The 22,806-nt window shown below is 38.9% G+C and overlaps 1 protein-coding gene across 1 annotated transcript; it reads left to right on the forward strand.

Annotated features, from left to right (window-relative positions):
- Nucleotides 1-5,687: 5,687 nt before the first annotated feature.
- Nucleotides 5,688-8,940, forward strand: LOC143860779 (Pentatricopeptide repeat (PPR) superfamily protein). The gene has a single exon (XM_077371592.1). The coding sequence runs from the start codon at nt 6,061-6,063 to the stop codon at nt 8,428-8,430; it is 2,370 nt and encodes a 789-aa protein (XP_077227707.1). The 5' UTR covers nt 5,688-6,060; the 3' UTR covers nt 8,431-8,940.
- Nucleotides 8,941-22,806: the final 13,866 nt, after the last annotated feature.

The raw sequence follows: 22,806 nt of genomic DNA on the forward strand, positions 1-22,806 counted from the left end.
GAACGAGGAGGTTCTCTTTGCTGGACGAGGAAGGAAGTTCCAAAATTTCAAGAATCAGAAAGGTAAGCTGAAGGCCAGATCATACCCAATGCAAGAATAGTCTGATCAATGGGGGAGCCTCAAATGGCCGTGGTTCTGAGAAACAAACACGGAACAAGGGACAAAGATGGACGTGCTACAATTGTGGTAAGCTGGGCCACTTTGTCAGAGATTGCCGTGCACCAAAGACGAATAAGGAATGTAGTTCTGCAACAACAGAAGATCTCCAAAAGGTTGATAGCAACGAGGAGTGGTGTTCTCTTCTCTCCATCGCAGAAGAGCAAACCGATGTGTGTGAAATTGCTCTTACGACTACAAAGGTAATAGATGTCGCTAGTTCGGCGAACACAAGCAAAGGTGGCCGAATAGACTATTCTAGAGATTGGATAGTTGATTCGGGTTGTTCAAATCACATGACCGGTGATGAGCAGAAGTTTGTGACAAAGACCGAATACAAAGTCAGTCGGTTGGTGGTAACAACGAATGATGCGAAATTGCCTATTACCCACATAGGTAATGTTTTCCGATCTAGTGGAGAGCACGATTTATTGAAGGATGTCTACCATGTCCCAGACATGAAGATGAACTTAATATCTATATCTCAGTTTACGAGATCAGAAAATTATGTTCTTTTTGGCCCAGACTGTGTGAAGGTCTTCAAGGAATTACATGTTTCGGGTACTCCTCTTATAGAGGGAAAATGAGTAGACTTGGTCTACGTGATGTCAGCTCAGGAAGCGTATGTGCAGAGAACCCGAAAGAACGAGACTGCGATTTATGGCATGCGAGATTGGCGCAAGTTGGGTACTCAAGACTGAAGGTGATGATGAAAAGGCAATTGGTAAAGAGAATTCCTGATCTAGACGTTCGGCATGACACTGTGTGTGCCGGGTGTCAATATTGAAAGTCGCATCAACTTCCATATACCGATTCAACGTTTCAAGCAAAGAAGGCTCTCGAACTAGTGCAGTCAAACGTTTTTGGGAAAGGGAGAATACCATCAATTGGAGGTATGAATTATTTGTTGACATTCATTGATGATTTCTCACGTTTTGTGTGGGTTTATTTTCTCAAAAAAAAAAAATCAGAAGTTTTTGGAAAGTTCAAAGAGTTCCAATAACAGGTGAAGAGTGATTTTGGTTGCAAGAGCAAGTGTCTAAGAACCGATAACGGTAGCAAGTACACATCGAACGAATTCTTAACTTACTTACGTAAGCATGGGATTCGTAAGCAACTCACGTGTCCTAATACACTTCAACAGAATGGTATGGCCGAAAAAAAGAATCGGCACTTGGCGGAAGTTTTGCGGAGTATGATGCATGCGAAGAACGTACCATCTCGGTTTTGGGCCGAGTGTATGAGAACTGCCGCCTATGTGATGAATCGTCTTCCACAGCCGAAGCTTGGGTTTATCTCACCCTACGAGAAGTTATACGATACCAAACCCGTTGTAAGTCATTTCAAAGTTTTTGGTTCAGTTTGCTATGTGTTTGTACCTGACTATCTGCGTAGCAAGTTTGATAATAAAAAAAAGGCACTTCGGTGTGTCTTTACCGGGTACGATTCTGAAAGGAAGGGTTGGAGATGTGTGAACCCAGAAACTGGACGTGTGTACGTTTCAATAAACGTAATTTTTTACGAAGCTTCGTTGTGGTGGTCGTCTGACCAAGTTATTCTTCTAGATAGTCCAGAGCTAGAGACTAATCTGCAAGAAAAGTTAAAAGCGGATGCTCCAAGTAGAGATGGACAAAACCTCAGGAGGAGGTGGTGCCTAGACAAGAGAGCCCTAAAAGTCCAAAGCAACGAAGTCCATGGAAAACTGGTGTTCACGAGACAAAAACAGCTGAAGAAATGAAACCGTCTCAGCTAGAAGAATCTGACGTTGAAGTGATCAAGCCTAGAAGATCCTCACGAATACTTAAGCCAAATCCAAAGTTTGCAGATGCGGCATAGGCAGAGATATCAGGAGAAGAAGTCGGTATTGCGAAACCGACAACTTTGAAGAAGCATATAATTGGCGTGACAAGTAGAGAGTCAGCGCTGAGGGGGAGTGTTGAGAGTCATCACCGACTCTCTACATATTGTGCCGGAGGGGATGGGCCGGCGCAGCACGGTGCAGGCCCACTTGGGCTAGAAAGAATAGAATGTGGTTAGTAGAGTTAAGTTAGGAGTTTTGTTTAAGTTGGATTACTTATAGGAATTATGCTTGTAGGAGGGTAGTTTTGGAATTTTAGAGAAAAGCAAGGAGGAAGTGAACGTGAGTACAGAGAGTTGAGATAAAAATTAAAAACGTAGTAGAGTTAGAATTGGTTTTGGTATGTTAAAGTGGTACTGGTCTTTGAGTCGTAGATGGAGTCTACTACTTTTGCTTTAAGTTTTACCTAGTGGAGTTAGTCTCTCTCCTATTGGGTTTCTTTATTTTGTTTTGTTTATAAAAGGACGGCAGTGAAGAACGTTAGAATAGTGAAGAGAAATTTTGTTTATGTATTAAGTAGTATACAAAGAGAAATTTTCCTCCCTCTTCCATCCCGTTGTGAATTAGTTTTCTTTGGTTTCTTGTTTTTTATGCTTTCATCTTTCTTGTTCTAAGCTTGAGGTATCAAAGATTCAAAGCCTTTGTGTTTTGATCCTTGATTTTCTACACACATAGTAACCCTTTCTTGATCCCTTCTTGATAGCTTTTGGGAATTTTAACAGCCTAGTTAGTGTGTGTGTGGTGTGTGTGAGAGAGAGAGATGAAATCCCTTTTAGAGAGAGAGAGAGAGATGAAATCCCTTTTTGCTAGCAGCCCTTTTCTTGGATAACAGGTAGACAGATGACGGAATTTTTCAAGAGAGAAGAGCTGCCTCATAGCTCAATTTGTCCAATTCATTTAATTCACATGACGTGGCACATCTCTCCTGAGAAAGATAGGCTGCAAAATTGCTTTTGCAAAATTGCCTAGACACTCCCCATTCTATAGGGCCTGTTTGGATGAAAACATTTTATGTAGAAATATTTACCCTAGATTTTTGTTTTCTCTACACAGTTTAGATGGAAATTATACGGATTCTTCAGGAATTTCGCTCCCCCCTGAAAGCCAGCCTCCTCCAGGGTCAAGCTCCTCCATTTGTGCGAGTATTCTCCCGTTTCTCGTAAAAATAGTGGGAGCCTTATGCAATAGTGCCTAAAAATCGGTTGTATTTTTACCCTTAGAGGTAAAGATTAGGCGAGAATAGATTTCAAAAAGGTTTTCTCCTCCAACCTCTTGCTCAAAAGGTTGAAGGAAAAAGACAAAGAGAGAGAGAGAGAGAAAGGAAAAGGGAACGAAAATATTGATGCTTTTCTAAAGGCAATCCAGAAGTCAGAATAGAATGTGGCCGAACAGCTTAACAAAGTCTCTGCCCTTTTAGCTCTTAGGTAAGTAAGCTCCGGTAGCAAGGGGAGCACGCTAAGTCTTTCTATATAAACTGTGTTTGTTAAAGATGTTTTTTCATGTGTAATCAAACAATGGAAAAGCAGGAAATTCTCGTGATTGAACTATGTATTGTCACGCAAAACTTTCACTTCACGTGTGAAGTTTGAGAATATGGCGAAATTTTTAATGGGATTGATAGATGCAAACAAAAAGTCAAAAACTATTTGTTTGGAGACAATAATGAAGAAAAGGTCAAATTACCAAGAAAAACTCCTCCCATGATAATATTTGTCTGTACTTGAAAATGGTTGAATAGCTTATCACAACGTCAAGCAACCTCCCAAAATCTAATGCTTGCAGGTACTAGACGTGGGCTGAGTGGAACTCCTTCCATAGTCATAAGGACAAAAATAAGGTGCTAAATCTAAGTGACTTGAATAAACAACACAAAGGACGAGGAAAGAGTGTTTATTTTTGTTTGTTATATGTATTGAGAATTTGACGTGGGGTTTGAAATTTTAATCCAAATCAATGGAATATATGTTAGTGATTTTGCATTTTCAAAATCATGTATATTACATGTTTTAGTGTTTTGGAAAATGTTTTATCAAAAGCGTTTGGGAAAAAGAAAATATTTTCTTGGAAATATTTGCTTTTACAAAAGGATGTAGAAGTGTAGTTGAAAAAGATAGTTCCACATCGGATGAGAGAAAAGAAAGAGAAGGGCTTATAAAGCACTACCTTTTCTAACTCTTGTTGATTGCACATTGGGTTGAACCCATGGTTGGACCCGCGGGACGGTGCAACGCACCGTTCGCACACGCGCACGCGCACGCGCGCGCGCGGCGTGGGCAATGGGCTATAGGGCGCATATTGGCGCTTCTAGGATCGATCAGGACCGTTCAATATCAATGGGTGCGATCTAACGGTCAGATTTCAAACATTCTGGAAAGGTGCCCTGTAGAGGTGTTTTTCACACTGAAAAGACACCAGATGGTCTATAAAAATGTGCAAACTTCAGTCATTTAATATAGAAATCGAATTGGCAATTCTGACTGATTTTACACTCTCTTCTACACTCCTACAAAAATCCCCAAGTATTTCTACATACTGTTTTTTCTTTTGTTTACTGTTCTAGATACTGTTTTTCTGCAGAAACAGAATCTAGAGATTTCTCTAAGGCTTGAAATTTCGGAAGGGCATTTCGGGTTTGATTCCGCTAGTGCTACGCGTCATCAAACATTAGTAGGGCTTCCCTACTAGGCTTCATTGTATCTTGGAGGCAATTCGCGGATCCCCTTTGCACACTACTAGTGGGGGCGAATCTTGTCTTAAGGAAAGTGATATCGCGCCTTGAAGCAACAAGTTTCGGTTTTCTATCATCAACAGTACCCTCAACAAATTTTCCAACAATATACAGTGGATTTCTGCCGTACTGTCAATTCCATGGTCAACACATAACATAGTACAATATACAATATAGAGCACAATGACTCAAACTTTGATTAGTCTGCTTTTCTGGAAAAGTAAGCCCATTAACCTCTGCCACTTCATATTTAAAAGGCAGCGAGAAGGCTGGTCTTTAGAAGAAGGGCCCAATGGACAGCTGGCCGTATTTTGATAATGGCCCTACTTAATTTGTTTTACACTTTTTAATGAGCTTTGAAAGGCTGTTGCAGTACTCAAGTTCAAGGTTTTAAATTTCGGTTTCGGTACCTATTTCGGACCCCACTGAAATCCGAAATTTCGGAATGAACTTTGAAAGGCTGTTGCAGTACTCAAGATCAAGGTTTTAAATTTCGGTTTCGGTACCTATTTCGGAGGCCAACTCGACCCGGGAACCCTTTTTTCCAACCCGAACCCAACATGACCTGAGTTTTTAAGCTTAAAAAATTAAAAATTTCATTAAAAAAAAGTCAGGTTTCACTCGTGGCCCAAACAAACCCTCAACCCTAACCCAACCCGAACTCAACCCGGTTTGGGAAAACTCGACCCGACCCAAGTTTTTCGGGTTGAACCTGACCCGAGTTGCACCCCTAGCTGCATGTGTGCGACCCAGCACGAGAATGCGAGTGAAAATATCATTCGGTGTGTGCCCTGCCCCAATTTGCACGTTGACATGATTTTGAGGAATGCTAGATTGCAGGGAGGCCTTGCAAAATTGAGATGAAGGCGATCCCCCATGTCACTATAAAATGTAAAAAGTCAAAGAGTGTCAAATGCACTTTGGTGACGTGCAGTTAATGGGGGAGCCTTTTCATCTCATTGTTGCATGGGCTCCTTAAGTTTAGCATTCCTCCTTTTCTTTTCTTCAATCTGTGACTGTGACAAATGGAGCAAGATGAGGTGGGCCCACTTTGATGGATTGACGGCCAAGATTAGACCAAGATCTCTTTGTCGTAGCCTTGTACGCCCTTCTAGATTAAGGGTCACAGACGGACTACTGAAGCAGACTCCTGAGGTTATTAGTTACATATTCTGTGACAATTGGAGCAAGATGGAGTGGGTTCACTTTGATGGATGGATGGACGGCCAAGATTAGGCCGAGATCTCTTCCTGGTAGCCTTGTAGACCCCGCTAGCCTATATTCAAGGTCAGAAACGGACTTCTAAACCGGACTCCTGATGTTTGTTTACATAGTTAAATTTCTTTACTATGTACAAAACTGCAACTTCAAACCATCGTGCTCTTGGATGATCTCACGTTTGCCTACTAACTCCAGTAGAGTTCTCTACCATTCCTCCTTCAACCCTCGCTTCTCTATATTACTCCATGAAAAAATCCATCTCCTACTTAAAGCATGCTCCGGAACCCCATCCTCGGGACCAACAAAGTCCCTCCACGCCCTCCTCATTATCTCCGGCTCACACAAATCAATATTCTTCAACAATAATTTGGTTAACACATATGCCTCGATTGGCGAATTATCGCTTGCCAAGAAACTGTTCGATAAAATGCCCCAACGAAATACAGTGTCATATAACTCAATTATTGCCGCTTGTAAACGTCACGGAAACGGCGAGGAAGGTTGGCAACTCTTCTCCGAAATGATGGCATCGGGATTAAAACCCACCCAGTTTACTTTTGGTAGTATCTTGTCTTCTCCTTCATTGGATCATCGTCGAGGGTTTCAAATCCAGCCGTTAATTCTAAAGATGGGTCTGCTCTATGTGGATGCTTTCTCCGGAACAGCATTGTTGGGTTTGTTTGGAAGAAACGGGTGCTTAGATGATGCACTTAAACTGTTTGAGGAAATGTCTCAAAGGAGCGTTGTAACGTGGAATTCCATAATTTCGGCATTTTCCCAACATGAGCTCGTCGACGATTCGATTGTTTTGTTCCGTGAGCTATTGAGAACAGAAATCCGTCCAACAGAATACTCTTTTCTGGGTATTCTGTCGGCTTTTCGGTCGGCATTTGACTGCAAATCTGGAGAGCAAATTCATGGATTAGTGATTAAAACTGGTACTGAATTTTATGTTTCGGTTGCAAATGCGCTTGTTGATATGTACGCGAAATGCTTAGACATATTTGTTGCAGAGAAATTGTTTTATGAAATGCCCATTCGAGATGTAATCTCATGGAATTTAATGATTGCTGCTTTCACAAACTGTGAGAGGCCGGAGAAAGCTTTGGAACTGTTCTTGACAATGTCTGTGTATGAAATACCTCCTAGCCAGACTACATTTGCAAGCATTGTTAGTTCTTGCACGAGATTAAAAACTTTAAGTTATGGTAAATTCATTCATGCGAAAACCATCAAGAACAGTCTGAAATCGGATGTTTTTGTTGGTACTGCATTGGTTGATTTCTATGTTAAATGCAACAGACTAGAGGATGCACACCTGTCGTTTGATGAAATTACTGACAAAAATGTTGTCTCTTGGAATACATTGATCTCGGGTTACTCAACTGCGGGTTCTCGTAGTTCAGTTTATCTACTTGAAAAAATGCTACATTCAGGCTTCCAACCCAATGAATTTTCATTTTCTGCAGTTCTTAAGACATCTTTGGTTCCAGAATTGCAGCAGCTCCATTCTCTGATAACAAGAATGGGTTACAATCATAACGAGTATGTGTCAAACTCTATCGCTGTCTCGTATGCCAATAACGGTCTCATTTCCGATGCCTTGAAATTCACCATAGTTTCAAGTCCTCCGCTATCTGTATTTAACATTAACACAATAGCCATGATTTATAACAGAAATGGACTATACCAAAATACCAAGAAAATAATTTCTCAATTGCAGGAACCTGATATCATATCTTGGAATATTTTAATTGAAGCTTGTGCCCGAAATGGGGACTACAAAGAGGCATTCAAACTGCTTAAAGATATGCAAACTGCTCAACTTCTGCCTGACAACTGCACTTTTGTGAGCCTCACTAGCATCTGCTCGAAACTCTGCAATTTGGCTTTGGGTAGTGCAGTTCACGCACTTATCATCAAGACTGATTTTAGGCGACGTGATGTGTTTTTGTGCAATGTATTAGTGGACATGTATGCTAAATGTGGCAACCTTGAATCTTCTATCAAAATATTTGATGAAATGACTGAAAGAAATCTAATCTCTTGGACGGCTGTGATTTCAGCCCTTGGTCTTCATGGTTACCCATATGAGGCACTCAAAAGGTTCAAAGAGATGGAGTCATTAGGATTCAAGCCAGACACGGTTGCTCTGATTGTGATTCTTTCAGCTTGCAGCCATGGGGGATTGGTGGAGGAAGGTATGCAGTTGTTTGAACGTATGCAGGGTGCATATGGGATCGAACCAGAGATGGATCACTACGTGTGTGTTGTAGGCATGTTGTGTAGAAATGACCGTCTGAAGGAAGTGGAGCGACTGATCTCCAGCATGCCTTTTCAGCCAAATGCTGTCATATGGCGAACTTTCCTTGAAGGTTGCCGGAGAAGTAGCGACACCGCGAGATACAAATCAGACGAGGCAAGGATGTTAACACAACCAAATTCAAATGGGCTATCTCTTTTCTGAAGCAAGGTACATGTCTACTCATTACAATTTGAGGAAGAAGAATTCTATGATACGTACCGGTCAGAAGTACAGTTGGTGCTACTCTTTTGATGATACAAACTATTCATATGCTCAGCCCCTATTGGATTGTCCTCACCATCCAATTTATGGAGATCCTTGAGTGAATGTGGACCATTTCCTTTCAACCATTTTTGCATCCATTTGCAAGCCACAAGTTAAGAGGGTTATGATCTTCGTTTTTGGTCCCAGCCTATACTTTTGGCCTGCCTATATTATTCTTTGGAATGGGTCACTGTACCATCCTCCAAAATTAATGAAGCATAAATCTTAGAACATGAAATTGCGCTGTCACTGCACATGCCAGGCATGCCCTTGTTGAATTTAGCTCATGCTCCTTACTTTAAGTCAGGACTCCATTGATGTTCAATCAAACCATTTTTTTAGTATTTGCATTGTAATAAGCTCGAATATGTTCATTTGGACGTTCAGAGGTACCATGGCTTGTTATTATTTTATCTTTCTTCTTTTATTTCTTTTCTATTTGAGACAGTAATGGAAAAACTTTGTTATAACGAGTAAAAAACTTAGAAAGAGGGCAGAGATTTTCTGCACTGTCCCTTCTTTGGCTAAAGAGTTTTTTTTTCCTCATTATCTGTCTCATTAACTCATGGACAGTAATACATGATAGAAGCAATAGAGGCACACAACTTTCAACTCGGGGAAGAGGTATTGTTCAAACTTCAAACTGATCAGAACAGACCAGATTATAATGGAGGATGCAATACACACAAAACGAACCAGGGAGTCAATGTTCCCACTGTTCAATGCCAGAATCAAGGTTTTCAACAAGATACGTAGTAACCTCGGTCAAATTTTATTAAGAAGGAAAAACTCAAAAGGTGTTGACAAAAAAAGAACATGCCATTTCAAAAAATTTGATCTCACTCCTCTATGTGTTGGCATCCATCTAATCATTCATGCCAGGCAGAGAACACCCCTCAAGCACTTGCTGCAATGACAGTTATTGATTCTTAAGACTCAGATTGGTTCCCAATTGCGGACGCCTCAACTGATATGATAGGAGATTCAGGTCAAATCCAAAACCTTTGTGTATATAATGGTGCAGATGCAGTTATGGTTGGGAGTGATGAGCATCAGACTATTTCACATGTTGGTGATGTGAGTATTCTTGTTGAGGATAAACAACTTGATATTTCTAATGTTCTTTTAGTACCTGAAAAAAGAAAGATTTTTTATTTTATGTTTTCATCTGATTGTTTTCTAGTTTAGGAGAACAAGAAGCAATCTAGCCAATGGGAGTAGAAAGGGAGCATAGACCATTCTATGCACATGAGGACATGAAACAAGCCTTATTTTCCAATCTGAACAAAAGTACTTCAGAAGATTTGTGGCATAAACCACTTGGACATCCCCAAAATAAAATAGTATATTGCTTAAATTATAAACAATTTGTCAATATAAATGCATGGAATAAACCCCATTCAGTTTGTGTTAGTTGCCAGATGGGGAAGAGTTGGGAGCTCACATTTACTAGTGTTGCTAATACATCTATGAAACCTTTATTTTAAGATTCATTAGGGAGGTTCAACTCCTATTGTATCCAACCAAAGCTTTCGATATTATGTGGTTTGTGTTGATGGTTATACTCAATTTTCTTGGATTTATCCTCTAACCAGAAAATCCAAATTATTCTCTATATTTGTGAAATTTCATAGAGTGGTTAATATGAAAATTCAATTTTTTCAATGTGTTGGAGATGTTGAATTTACTAAGAAAGTGTTTCTTGCTCATCTTGTTAATCGTGGAAGCAATTTTCTTTTCAAGGAACCTTGAGCAAAACAGAATTGCAGTGTGGAAATATAAATATCGTGGAACTAGGGTTCGCAATGATGTTTTAAATTTCGACCGAAATCCGAAATCCTAAATTTCGACCAGATTTCGGTGGGGACCGAAACCAAAATTTACCGAAATTTCATTTTTCGCCATTTTTCGGTCCAAAATTTTGATTAAATGCCATTATTTATTAAAACAAAAAAGTGTTAGAAAATTTCGGTCCGGAATTTCGAATCAAATTACCAAATTTCGGATGTCGCCGAAATTTCGGTTTTCGGTGGGGTCCGAAACGGTTACCCAAACCGAAATTTTAAACCATGGTTCCATGTAAGAATTCTTAAACTTTTTTGGGTTGAAAGTTTTCATCCTGCAGCATCTCTAAATAGAATTGCACTCGACTTTTAGGCTCTCTCATGACTAGTTGACTACTCTTCACTTTAAGTTTTTTTGGCTGTCGTTGTTTTCTATATCTTTAAAATATTCAACATAAGGTCTATAACTGTATGCATCCACCAACAGGACGAGTGTATATGTCTAAACATGTTGGTGTCTGATGAATATATCTATGCTTTCCCTCTACTAAATCTCTAATTGATAGGTCTCACATTTAGGGGGAGTTCTCTGTACTTGCACAGTTATGAGTGTTATGATTTTTGATTTATGAACAAATTCACTCTTCTTCTGATTCACAACCTCCATATGAACCATCCATATGTGACATTCTAGAAGTGTTTAGCCATTCAGAGACTTCTTTGGCTTCTTCTATAGAGAATGGTGTTATTTTCACAACATCAATATGTTACGTGCTTATTTGGGTCCCACCTTGGCAGAAATAAATAGGTTGAGATATTTGTTATTTTGAGATTTGCTTTGTAGTTATTTAGTTAGTTGGGAGTCTTAGAGATAAGGCTTATCTAGGTTACAGATTTTTAATAAATAACTTGTACGTAGTCTTTCTTTGTTCAATGAGAATTTTATCCCCAAAATAGTGTGTTTTTTGCACAGAGGAGGACGACCCTTCCCTCGAAGTGGGTCAAGAGGCTGATCTTCCCTCTAAGAAGATCAAATCCGTTACGAACCGATTTAGGTTCGTAACACAATACAGGAGGATCAAGATGAAACAACCCACACTCAGTGAAGTCTTGGATGGTGTGGATGGCATCATTCAAGTGGCTGATGAAGTTTTTTCTTTGTCTACTCCAAGAAAATCTCGTCATGTTTGGCTGCACTGTCATTTCTACAATTGATGTATCCCTATCGAACCCAAATCCATCAAGTCTGCCCTTAGTTATCTAGTTGATGCCATGCAATGGGAGAAGAAATTAAAGCCTTGCGTATTGCTACTATCTTCTAGATATGCATATTGTTCGTTGTTATTCGATTTACGGATTGAACTGAACTTGTTAGTATTGATAGTATTCAAATTGTACTGACCATTGCTATGGTATAATTAGTCCATCAAGCAACACATTTTTACATGGCTTCGATAAGGATCATATTTTTATGAACAAACTCCAAGTTTTAAAAGTTCAGCATTTCCAATTCATGTTTCGAAGTTAAAAAGAGCTCCATATGCCCTGAAGCTAGCTCTTCATGATTGGTTTCGCCAGTTCAATGAGTACATTATCTTTGAGATTTTATTGCCATTTAGCATATTCCTCTCTACTTATCAGTGTTTCTAGTCAAGGTATTGCATTGCTCCTCTATGTGATGGCATTATTGTTACGTGTGATAATTCAGATATTTTGCATTGCTCCATATGCCCTTAGTCATAGAGGTTTTATATTTTTCAGGCTGTATGGTTCGCTCCAAAACCAAATATCCCCAGAATCTTCTTGTCCAAGCCGAAATGCTTGGTTGCAAGTCCATTCACCTATGACAGTAATCAATAAAGCTCAAGGGTGTACTGATCCATTTTTTGATCTATCGCTTTATAGGAGCATTGTTGGTGTACTCTATTGCATCACTGTAAGACAACCTAATCTCTCTTATGATGTTAATATTTTTCTTTATTATCTTATGATGTTAATATTGTATGCCAATTTTCGCATGCTTCAGCAGTTGGACATTTTCAAGCAACTAAATGGATTATTCATTATCTCAGTGATGCACAGACCTTTGGTATAATGATATTATCTAATAGATCTCTTGTGCTATATTCACCCTTGAGGCAGACTGGGTCTCTGTCCAAACACTCATCATTCAGTCATTGGATTTCGCATATTCCTTGGTTCCAGCCGTATATCTTGGACTTCTACGAAGCAATCCACTGTAGTTCGTTCCAGTGTTGAAGCTGAATACCGATCCATGGCATCGACCGCTACAAAGTTTTTTTTTTTGAAAGTGGTAACATTTTATTAATCAAAAGGGGACAAGGAGTCCCAGGGTGCAACGCAGCCTCATCCAGCCGGGGTCAGGTGATAGAACAGTTACAACTAAGATAAAGAAAATCCGGCTACATTGATAATTGTATCGACCGCTACAAAGTTTACTTAGCTTTCTTTAATTGTTGGAGATGTTGGAAGTTCTCTCACAGCCACCCACACCTTTTAGTGAAAATGTCAGAGCTCTATGCATGACAGTTAATCATGTATTTCATGCATGGACCAAAGACATTATTGAGCTAGGCTATCACTTTGTGCGTAAGACGGTTGCGTTTCTGTTGCTTCCTACTCTTGAGTAAAGATTGTAACGCAAAAAAATATTAGAAAATAAAGATTAATGGAGATAAAAGATTGATGATAAGAAGATAAAGATTAAAAGTTTATTATTCATTTCTTATTTTGATGAAGATAGATAATAAGTAGAGAATATCTTCATCAAACCTCTGTGCATGACGATAGAGAAAAAACATATATTCATTCCTGTTACTATGGAAACTTTACCATTCTCCAACAGAGATGATATCCCTTCCCTTGTTTCGATATTGGCACTAGTTTTGTTTAATTTAAATGGTTTTGTGGGGACTGTTAGCTTCTTGGGAAATGTACTGGCCAACAAGAAAATTTATTTTAGGCCAATTCCTTTATCCATTCCGTTGAAAATCTGTACCATTTATCCTTGAAAGCAAATTACTGCAATTTTAAAAGACCCTTTTATTCTTTGGACTTGTTTTGTTCAGTCTTAAACAGAAGAGACAATCTCATATCATCTCTTTCAGGAATGAAAAATGCTCTATTGAAAAAGCTATGACGGATAGAGAAAACCCAAGTGAATATTTCTGATGGAGAGGCAATATCTACTTCAACAACATCTATACAGCTTTGAAGATATGGACATCCACATTTGATCTTTCAAGCATCAAGGTAAAAGAAAACTCCAAATTAACATGGAAAAGAAAGAAAGAATGAAATGAATAGAAGGTCCAAGGAAAGACAAGAAGCTAGTGACATATCTTGACAAGAATTAATGCTTTTGGATCATCACGTGGTCCTTCGATATTTGGACTACACGAGGATATGTGTCTGCGAGGAAGGCTTTTGGCCTTTCCACACAATTTTTTTTTATCACCGTCCACCAATACAAGACAAAAATAAGTGACTAGACGGTGTATTACAACCCAAACAATTCCACCTGGTTTTGTTTGACAATTTTTTTTGTAATGATAATATGGTTATTTTCTGGAAAAAACAACTAATTGGGGTGGGAATATCAATTTCATTAATTTTTTATTCTCCCCCTTCCTTTAAGTGGGTGGGAAGTGCACTAATTCGATGCGATAGTGTAACGAAGTATCACGAGAATTGAGTCTTTGTCGGTTTGTAGGTCAATGCTCTATCCCCTAAAATTTCTAATCATTGGTTTGGTGGGATTACCCTACGGGTGGACCTTACCAAAAATCTTACTAAATTGTTAGTCGTCCAATGAACAGCAGGCTAATTAGGTAGAGTAAAGAATGAACAAAATCGTCAAAAGCTTAAAAGAAGAAGAAGAAAGGAGCAACAATATGACACTGATCAGGATTTTAGGATTATTAATCCTTATCATTTTTTCGGCTATGGCCCAACCAACATGGCCTAACCGTATCTAGCTATGGCCCTGATTACCTTACACATCTTAGATAAGGGTGAATTGACAACCATGTCCGAATAGTCTATACCCTGATATCCAGGGGTTCTTATATGACCGATTGTAAAGGAAAAAAATGATGTAGAAGTATAAGTGCCACCCCCTTGTTCAATGATCAATACATCTATCTGCTAGGGTCAGTCTTGTTGTACAATTTATGCGTACCACATCATCTACTAGTGGTGTTTGGTTGCATGTTTTGATTCAAAAGATTATGAGACTACTTGCGTTTTCTCACCCTTATTGGCCCATGCGACTGAGTTTTCACCCGGATCAAACTACTTGAAAAAGAAGAGCTTTTGCTAGCAGTCTTGGGATATAGTACTCTTGTCTTTTTATATATTCGGTGATGACACCCTTATTGTCCCCATATTTTCGTAATGACACTCTGCACTAGTTACCACTAGTTACCGCTACTACTCTATGAGGAGACTACTTCACTCCTATTATACATGTTGAATATTTAGTTCTAATTCACAACTACTAAACGAGGCAACCAAATAGATCCTTGGGTCTTGCTATGAATGGTTTGTGCATCAAAATCCGCTCCCATCAGTGATTCTCACCATCTGATTTGAAGCCAGTGACACAAATATTCATGGCCGCAAATTAGAGGTAAGAATGGCCAGATGGTTATTGATATTGATGCATGGCTCATCAATACCAAGGTCTAAATGATAAATGGTTTGGATCTTTGAACAAATGGGCCCCACTTATATTTCTGCCCTCATTTTTTCCCCATTTCGCTTTCATCATATAAAAACTCTGCTAATTTGGCTTATACGCCATTCATAAAATCATTAATCTTTTTAAGTGCCATCTCTAATAGTGACAAGAGATTTGTGTAAGTATTGAAGGCAATGGGATGCGCATAAGAGAAAACATTGGTTTAAGGTTTCACGCGGAAAATGGACAACAGACTACTTGGGATTTTGTCTGCATGGATAGCACTGCCTAGACGACCTCCATTACCATTTCTAAAAAGAAGCATTATCTTTCAAAAGAAGACATTCTACTTTTCATCTCCCATATCCTCATGTCTTTCTCCTTTGCCCTTCTTTACTTCTATATATATCTTCTCTCGTTACCTACTAAACTCCCTCTTGGTCTTCTTCTTATTCTTCTTCTTCTTCACTTTCTTGAAAGAGATATAGATGGCGAGTTTTAGGCCAGTATGGATATTAGTCTTGCTCTTTCTCTCGGGTCACATGGCAAGGTTGGACGCACGCGGCCATTATGGGCTTCTGGCCATAGAGTGGGCCCCCAACCGTAGTCACATTGGGCCTGTATCGGACTTTAAAAGACGTGAGAGGGTAATGGTGGGTGCAGTTACTAATAGAGAGGTCCCAGGCGGGCCGGATCCTCAGCACCACCAACAACAACCTCCGACATTCCACTAGGTTCATGTGTGTAGGTAAGAGAGCTTTGCTAGTTTCAGTTTTGAGGATGAAGGAAAATCCTTTTGTATGGGAGGAAAAGAAACTTTGTAGACCAAAAGCAACTTACATGAAATAAAATAACGCTAGCTTTTTGTTCTTATCTCTTTGCTGGGAGGGGCCAACAAACTTAATCTAACAAACCCCATGTCCTCATCACAAAGCTCACATGACTAGATCCCATTTCACATCTCTCTTCACCTTTTTGTTAGAAAAATTAAATAGGTAGGCCCAATTTTAAAAAGAAGGCATTTTATCACAAGTCAATTGCCCAAACCCAGCCCAGCCTGAATGACAAAGTAAATTCTGGCTCCGATAAGCCAGTGGGTCCGACCTAGGGCTGCAACTCGGGTCGGGCGGGTCGGGTTTTGAAGAACCCAACCCAACCCGAGAAATATCTCGGGTCGGGTCGGGTCGGGTTTTTTTCCGGAAAACCCACGAGACCCAAACCCGGCCCTACCCATGATAAATCTCGGGTCGGGTCGGGTCGGGTCGGGTTTTTTCACGTTGACGCAATTTTTTAAGTAAAACTCTTGTTTCGCAAGAACCTACAAAGCGATGTTGTAAACACAGTTCTTAGATGGAGCCTGTCCAAGGAACTACCTTATAGACCTCATGGGGCAAAGTTGAGCACATAATTTCTTCGCAAAGTATTGCACATACTACTAAAACCCATGCAAAGCTCTGTACACATGTTTTGTTGATGGCATCTAGATGTTACTGAGCCAGGTTTGCTGGTTCTCCATTTCAGAGCCTACACTTAAACATTTTCAGAGTTTCTTGTCTTATGTTACACATTCCAAAATAACTTATTACGGCACAAAATTATTTAGGCATCTGTAGAACCATTTCATATCATAACCCTTCCATGCTTACAACAAAAACATAACAGCAAGGACGCATGAATCAATAAAACACATTAATCATAGAATGTAAAAGGTTAAAACAGCAGAGTGGAATACTAACCATCCAAACCGGATTTAAGATAAGGAACAATGAACGACTATGGGTTCACTTGATCAAGACACTCATAATCTCTTCATACAGAATAAAAAAAATAAAAAATAAAAAAGCAATTCATTCTCCCTCGTCTTTTACCCACTTTTTGTCTATACTGCTGTAAAGCTCATGATGAAAACATATCAAAACTCAAAAGTGAATAACTATTAGATCCAACCATTTATTGAAAATGAAAGTATTTCTATAATTTATACTGCCCACTCACCAACCCACACACCTTACAAGAAAAAGAAGCATCTGGCAGGTCGTTGAATGCATAAAATATAAAAAACTGAATAAAACCCCACCAAGGATTTTTCTGAATAATCAGAACACTTAAAAAAAATAAAAAACTAAAACAGCTACATTAAATTACATCTGAATCAATAACTAGTCATCAATAGTCTGATAACACACTAGAAAAAAAAATGAAACCAATGCAGCTCAATGCTCAAGGTATGGAAGAAAGAATTAATAAAATACCCATGCGAAAAAAACCTTAAAAAAGAAATCATAGAAAGTCGAAAACAAGGAACTAAAAAATTCAGAAACCCTAAATAGAAAATCTGAAACCCTAATCTTGAAATAAGAAACCATAAACCCTAATCTTCAACAAACCGAAACCTAACAACCCCAATAAAAATTTCCCAATAAAAAAATCAGAAACCCCAATCAGAAAATAAAACCCCAATAAAAAACCAGAAACCCCTAATCTGTATAGAGCTCAAAAAATTATAAATTTATATAAACAACAACCCTATAAAGCTTGAAAAAACAGATTAGGGTTTAATATATGCAAAACCACTGTTGCAATCTTCTTAAAAACGAAAAAAAGGGAGAAAGAGAGAAAATGAAGCACGAGAGAAAATGAAGCACGAGAGAGAGAGAGAGAGAGAGAGAGAGAGAGAGAGAGAGAGAGTACCTGGTTTGGGGTCAAAGAAGCTAACAGAGAGAGAGATTCATCCGTGTTTTTGAACGAACAGAAGAGGGGAGAGACGCGTGCGTGCGTGCGTGAGATTCATCTGGGTTTTTGCCTTTTGGATATGAGTTTTAACTTTTTTTTTTGATATATGAGTTTTAACTTTTAAGTTTTCTCATATATAGTATATACTGTATACATAATTACATATGATGAAAAAAACCTAAAGTAACTCGGGTCGGGCCGGGCCGGGCCCCTTCAAAACCGGCTCGACCCGAGATTCATCCGGGTTTTTGGACTTTAAACCCGGCCCGGCCCGAAACCCAAGAAATCTAAACCCGACCCAAGCTATTTTCGGGTCGGGTCGATGCGGGTCGGGTAAAACCCGGCTCGAGTTGCAGCCCTAGTCCGACCCATTTATTCTTGCTCTTCGTGATAGCAAGTACTTCAGGGTCAATCCGATGCGCATGGTTTACCGGTGATTGCGCGCATCCATCGGTAATAGCCCTGCCCTAAAAATTGGGGTGGGGATACCCTATGTCGTAAATAAAAGTACTCCGGGGTCATTTGGTTGCACAAAAAATAAGAAAAATCAAAGTAAAAGAGATGTATTTTCCTTTTCTCTAGTATTGTATGATTGTTCATGCCTGCTGTAAATTTTTCGAATGCAAGCCCTTTTTTCTGTTTGACTTATCTCTAGGTCCTTTTATGAAAGAAAAAAAAAGTTCTAATGCGAGTGACTACTAATAAATGAAATAATAAAAAAGAAAATTAGAATTCAAATAATATTAATAATTACGTCGGAAAAGGATTGAAAGAGGAAAGGAATGAGGAACTAGATATGACTTCGGCCAGATCCACAGGCTAATTAGATCCAAATATATCTTACAAAGAGGTTCAGATTCGATCTATTCATTTTTTTACAAAACCATCACTGAGTCCAGCCCACATAGAAGCTATTTGTCATTAGGGGTATGTTTGTATTAGAATACGTGAGATTTCATAAGATCTCATTGTTGGCTTGTGGCGGAGCCAGGAATTTACACTTGGGGGGCCGGACTAATTTACAATGGCTTGAATTGGTCATTGGGAGGCCATGGCCTTTAAACTATCCAAGCATGCATGTGCATGCCATGACCATAACAGAGAGAAACTATCCAAGCATGCATGTGCATGCCATGAACCATAATAGAGATTATGCTAGTCATTGGGGGGCCATGGCCCCCTCATGCTATATGTGCCTCTGCCCCTGATGTCAAGATCTCACCGTTGGATCATATTAATATATTAGGCATGTTGGTTAATAGAGGTAACCTAGATAGATTAGGAAACTAGATTGGATTAGAATAATTTGTTTCCACAGTTATTCAGATTTGATTCTATGTTTATCACTGAAGTGCTCTATATAAGCACTGATTCATCCTTTGTAATTGAATTCGAGAATTAGTGAAATCTCTAATTTTATCCTTTGTAATTGTATTAGAGCGTCAGATCATACTAGTTTGGTTGCACAAATGCCACAATGGCTTGGAGTTTTTCTTGGCATCTGCGTGCAACATCAGCAAAGCATTGAAATCCCTGGAGACTCGCAGGTACGTCTCCTTGTTAATCATTACTTGTCCCACGCCTCCTCCCAATAAAATCCAAGCAAAAAACCACAAAAGAATAGCTTTTTGCTTGGAATTCTTGTGAATGATGCTTTCTCTCTCTATTCCCCCTCTCACTTCTCTCTATATTGGTAATGACAATCCCTACCAGTACTCTACTAGGTTGACAGCCAAACATTACTTACCACTATTCTACAAGGAAAGTTTCAGATAAATTCAATACTTGTCTCTTTCCAGTTCACTACTTAAACCACCACTCTACAAACCAAACACAGCCTGAGAAACAAAAAATACTTGGTGTTAGACTCTTTCCAAAGTAACCTTTTGGGGCCACATGTGACACATGAATGTGATCGTGTCGTCAACCTGCCGGAGACAAATAATTGCATGATTAGAGGTTTCCTATGAGGACAAGTTTTGGTGTATTGCCAATCCATAACAAGGCCTGACCGATAAGTGATTTTCTAACCTAATGGAGTTAGTTGTACAAAAACCAAAGAAACTTTTAGTGAGTGATTTCAGCCATTGAATTGCTGATTTGTCAGCAATGGGGTTCTACTCTCCATGGGAAAATGACTTGGGTCATTGAACAGATGGCTCCACTTATAATTCTTCAGGGTGCATATATTTTTTCCATGAATCATGGTTGAAGTGGGTGTGCTCATGTCTAACTATATATAGAACGAAGACTTAGGTGGCCCCCTTGGTTATTTAAAACCTTATAAATCTAAAGTTTCCTTTAACTATTAAATATAATATATGAATATAATTTCCTTTATAACTATTAAATATCTCAGCCATATAAATATGCAGGTAGTTATTAAATATCATATGGATGTGAAATTTTTTTATGGCCATTCACATTTTTAAGCTAGCCATAAAAGCACATAATTTTTGCATGAATTACTTTCTCCGATAGACAAAGAGCTTGTTGTTCTCTTATTTATTTGATTTACCTTTACATTTTTTACAAATAAATATGTGGTGGAAATTATATTTTAATGGCAAAGAATTATGTTTATAGAGAGAATACACAAGGAAAACCCTGCCATTGAGAAAATCAGATATAAGGAAAAAACAAAGAGGATCGAAACAAATACAACACAGTAATGCCTCATGCGGGGAGGAGACCAAAAGTTTCCAATTCTGGCCTAGAAATTGTTAGATCGTGTGGCAATAAGCACTCGATCGCTAATCTGTGATGGTGACGATCATCAGATCACAATCCCAAAACAAAGATTGCATTCATCACTTGCATTGTTTTCCTGTTGCAATTATATGTATTGTGATACGTGCCTAATTGGGCCGTAACACAAATAAATAAAAAGAAAATAGAAAAGAGGGGGAAAGAGGTTGATTCGACCTCCTAGTGGCTCAAATCGAGAGGAACCATGACTCTCCGAGAAACATAAATTTCCTTTGCTGTAAATTTCTCTTCTCCTCTCATTTCATTGAATCAAAGAACTTAAATACAAGCACAAAGGTGTGCCACATCACTAACCCATTGGCCCACTTCCATAACCCACTACCCACAAACTTTACTCACTAACATGACACATAATGAAACTAACACCTACAACCTTACATAAGTAACTACCTAATAACTTCTTTGCAACTACAACACATACACTGTGAAGAGGTATATATCATTCCTCCCCCCTTACAAACGACCTTGTCCTCAAGTTCAAATCATCAAATAAAATACCTTAATCCACAGGGTCCCAAATCATAATGGTCACGATCCTTTGAACCCCTTCATAGAAATCCATTGTGGACAAAGTTGGAAAGAAATGTGATTCTTCTTGAAGCAGCATCGAAATGGTGGAATGATTGAATGACTTGGCATAGTATTCAATTCAAGCATTTTTCTCCATTTGAAAATCAACATTTTCAAGATTCTGTTTTTCTTCGTCGTTGCGCATTTCCTCTTTCACCGTGTTGATTTTTTTTCAAACCTTCCACAAATATTCGTTGTTCTTCATTCATTTTCAAAAACCAATGCTTTAATCTCCTATAGATCTTCACGTATGGAATCACAAAACTCCGACGATGCAGCCATAGCGCAAGATCGACGGCTTTGATACCACTTAATACATGCCTAATTGGGTCATAACATAAATAAACAAAAAGAAAATAGAAAAGAGGGGGAAAGAGGTTGATTCGAGGCAACCGGACCTCCTAGTGGCTCAAATCGAGAGGAACCATGACTCTCCAAGAAACATAAGTTTCCTTTGCTGTAAATTTCTCTTCTCCTCTCATTTCATTGAATCAAAGAACTTAAATACAAGCACAAAGGTGTGCCACATCACTAACCCATTTGCCCACTTCCATAACCCACTACCCACAAACTTTACCCACTAACATGACACATAATGAAACTAACACCTACAACCTTACATAAGTAACTACCTAATAACTTCTTTGCAACTACAACACATACACTGTAAAGAGGTATATATCATATTATTATTATTTTGTATCAAAAAATGATTTCCAAATGAGTGTCTTTATCAGTCTCATGGCATGTGCATTAGGGATATTTGAGGAGAATGTGCTTCCCACATCAGTTGGTGGTAAGCTTGGTATGTATAGCTCATTAAGTGGTTGATAATATCCCACCTAGCGAAAGAGTGGTTATCTTAGGTGGTTGTGTATGATTGGTGGTAGTGGACCATAACTAGAAATGGGTATTCTCTCCGAGTTAGGGAGGCGGAGAAGTCCTTCAAGGGTGTTAATCTTGGCCCTTGGTTGATTAATCATGATGGACCTAATATGATAAGCCATGGATGGAAATGAAAAAGCCTCTCCGGTTAAGGAGATGGAGAAGTCCTTTAAGGGAAGTTATTGGAAATGGAATAGTCTCTCCGCGTAGAGGAGAAGGAAAAACATTTACAGGAAAAGTTGCGGAAAAATAAATGCCACAACATGGGTATAAAGGCTGTCTGAGGTCATGTGCCTAGGACTGTCAATCGGGATGGGCAAGGTCGAAGCCCGCCCGTTCTGCCCGCTAAAAGCCCGCCCATAATTAAAATGAGAACAAGCCAAACCAAGCTTGGTCAAAAGTTGAAGCCCGAACTCTAATTTGGGCTGAGCTTGATCAAGGGTCGTCCAGCCCGTTATAGGCCCGGGCCCGATAATATATTTACTATATAATTTTTTAAGATTTTTTATGCTCTTAAAAATCAGTAGATATTAATTAAATAGTTTACTTAAACATTAATATCCTATAGGCTATAGTTTGACATTAAATAGGTTTTTCTTTCTTTATTTTGCCCCTCTTCAGCCCACTCCATATGAACGGTTCGGATCATCATATCCTATAGGCTATAGTTCGACCTCAGATTTATTAAATGAATAAGACAAAATCTGGCAAAAAATCAATCAGTGTGACTTTTCTCACATGCCAAAGCCAACAAGTTTAATGGCTTTCTATGAAATTGGTTTTTCTGTGCTTGGCTTAGTCTTTTCTCGTGCAGAAAATAAGAGGTGATAG

Source organism: Tasmannia lanceolata, unplaced genomic scaffold (assembly GCF_043159265.1).
Source record: "Tasmannia lanceolata isolate RefF3 unplaced genomic scaffold, GAP_Taslan_0.1 ptg000037l, whole genome shotgun sequence".
NCBI classification, from domain to species: domain Eukaryota; kingdom Viridiplantae; phylum Streptophyta; class Magnoliopsida; order Canellales; family Winteraceae; genus Tasmannia; species Tasmannia lanceolata.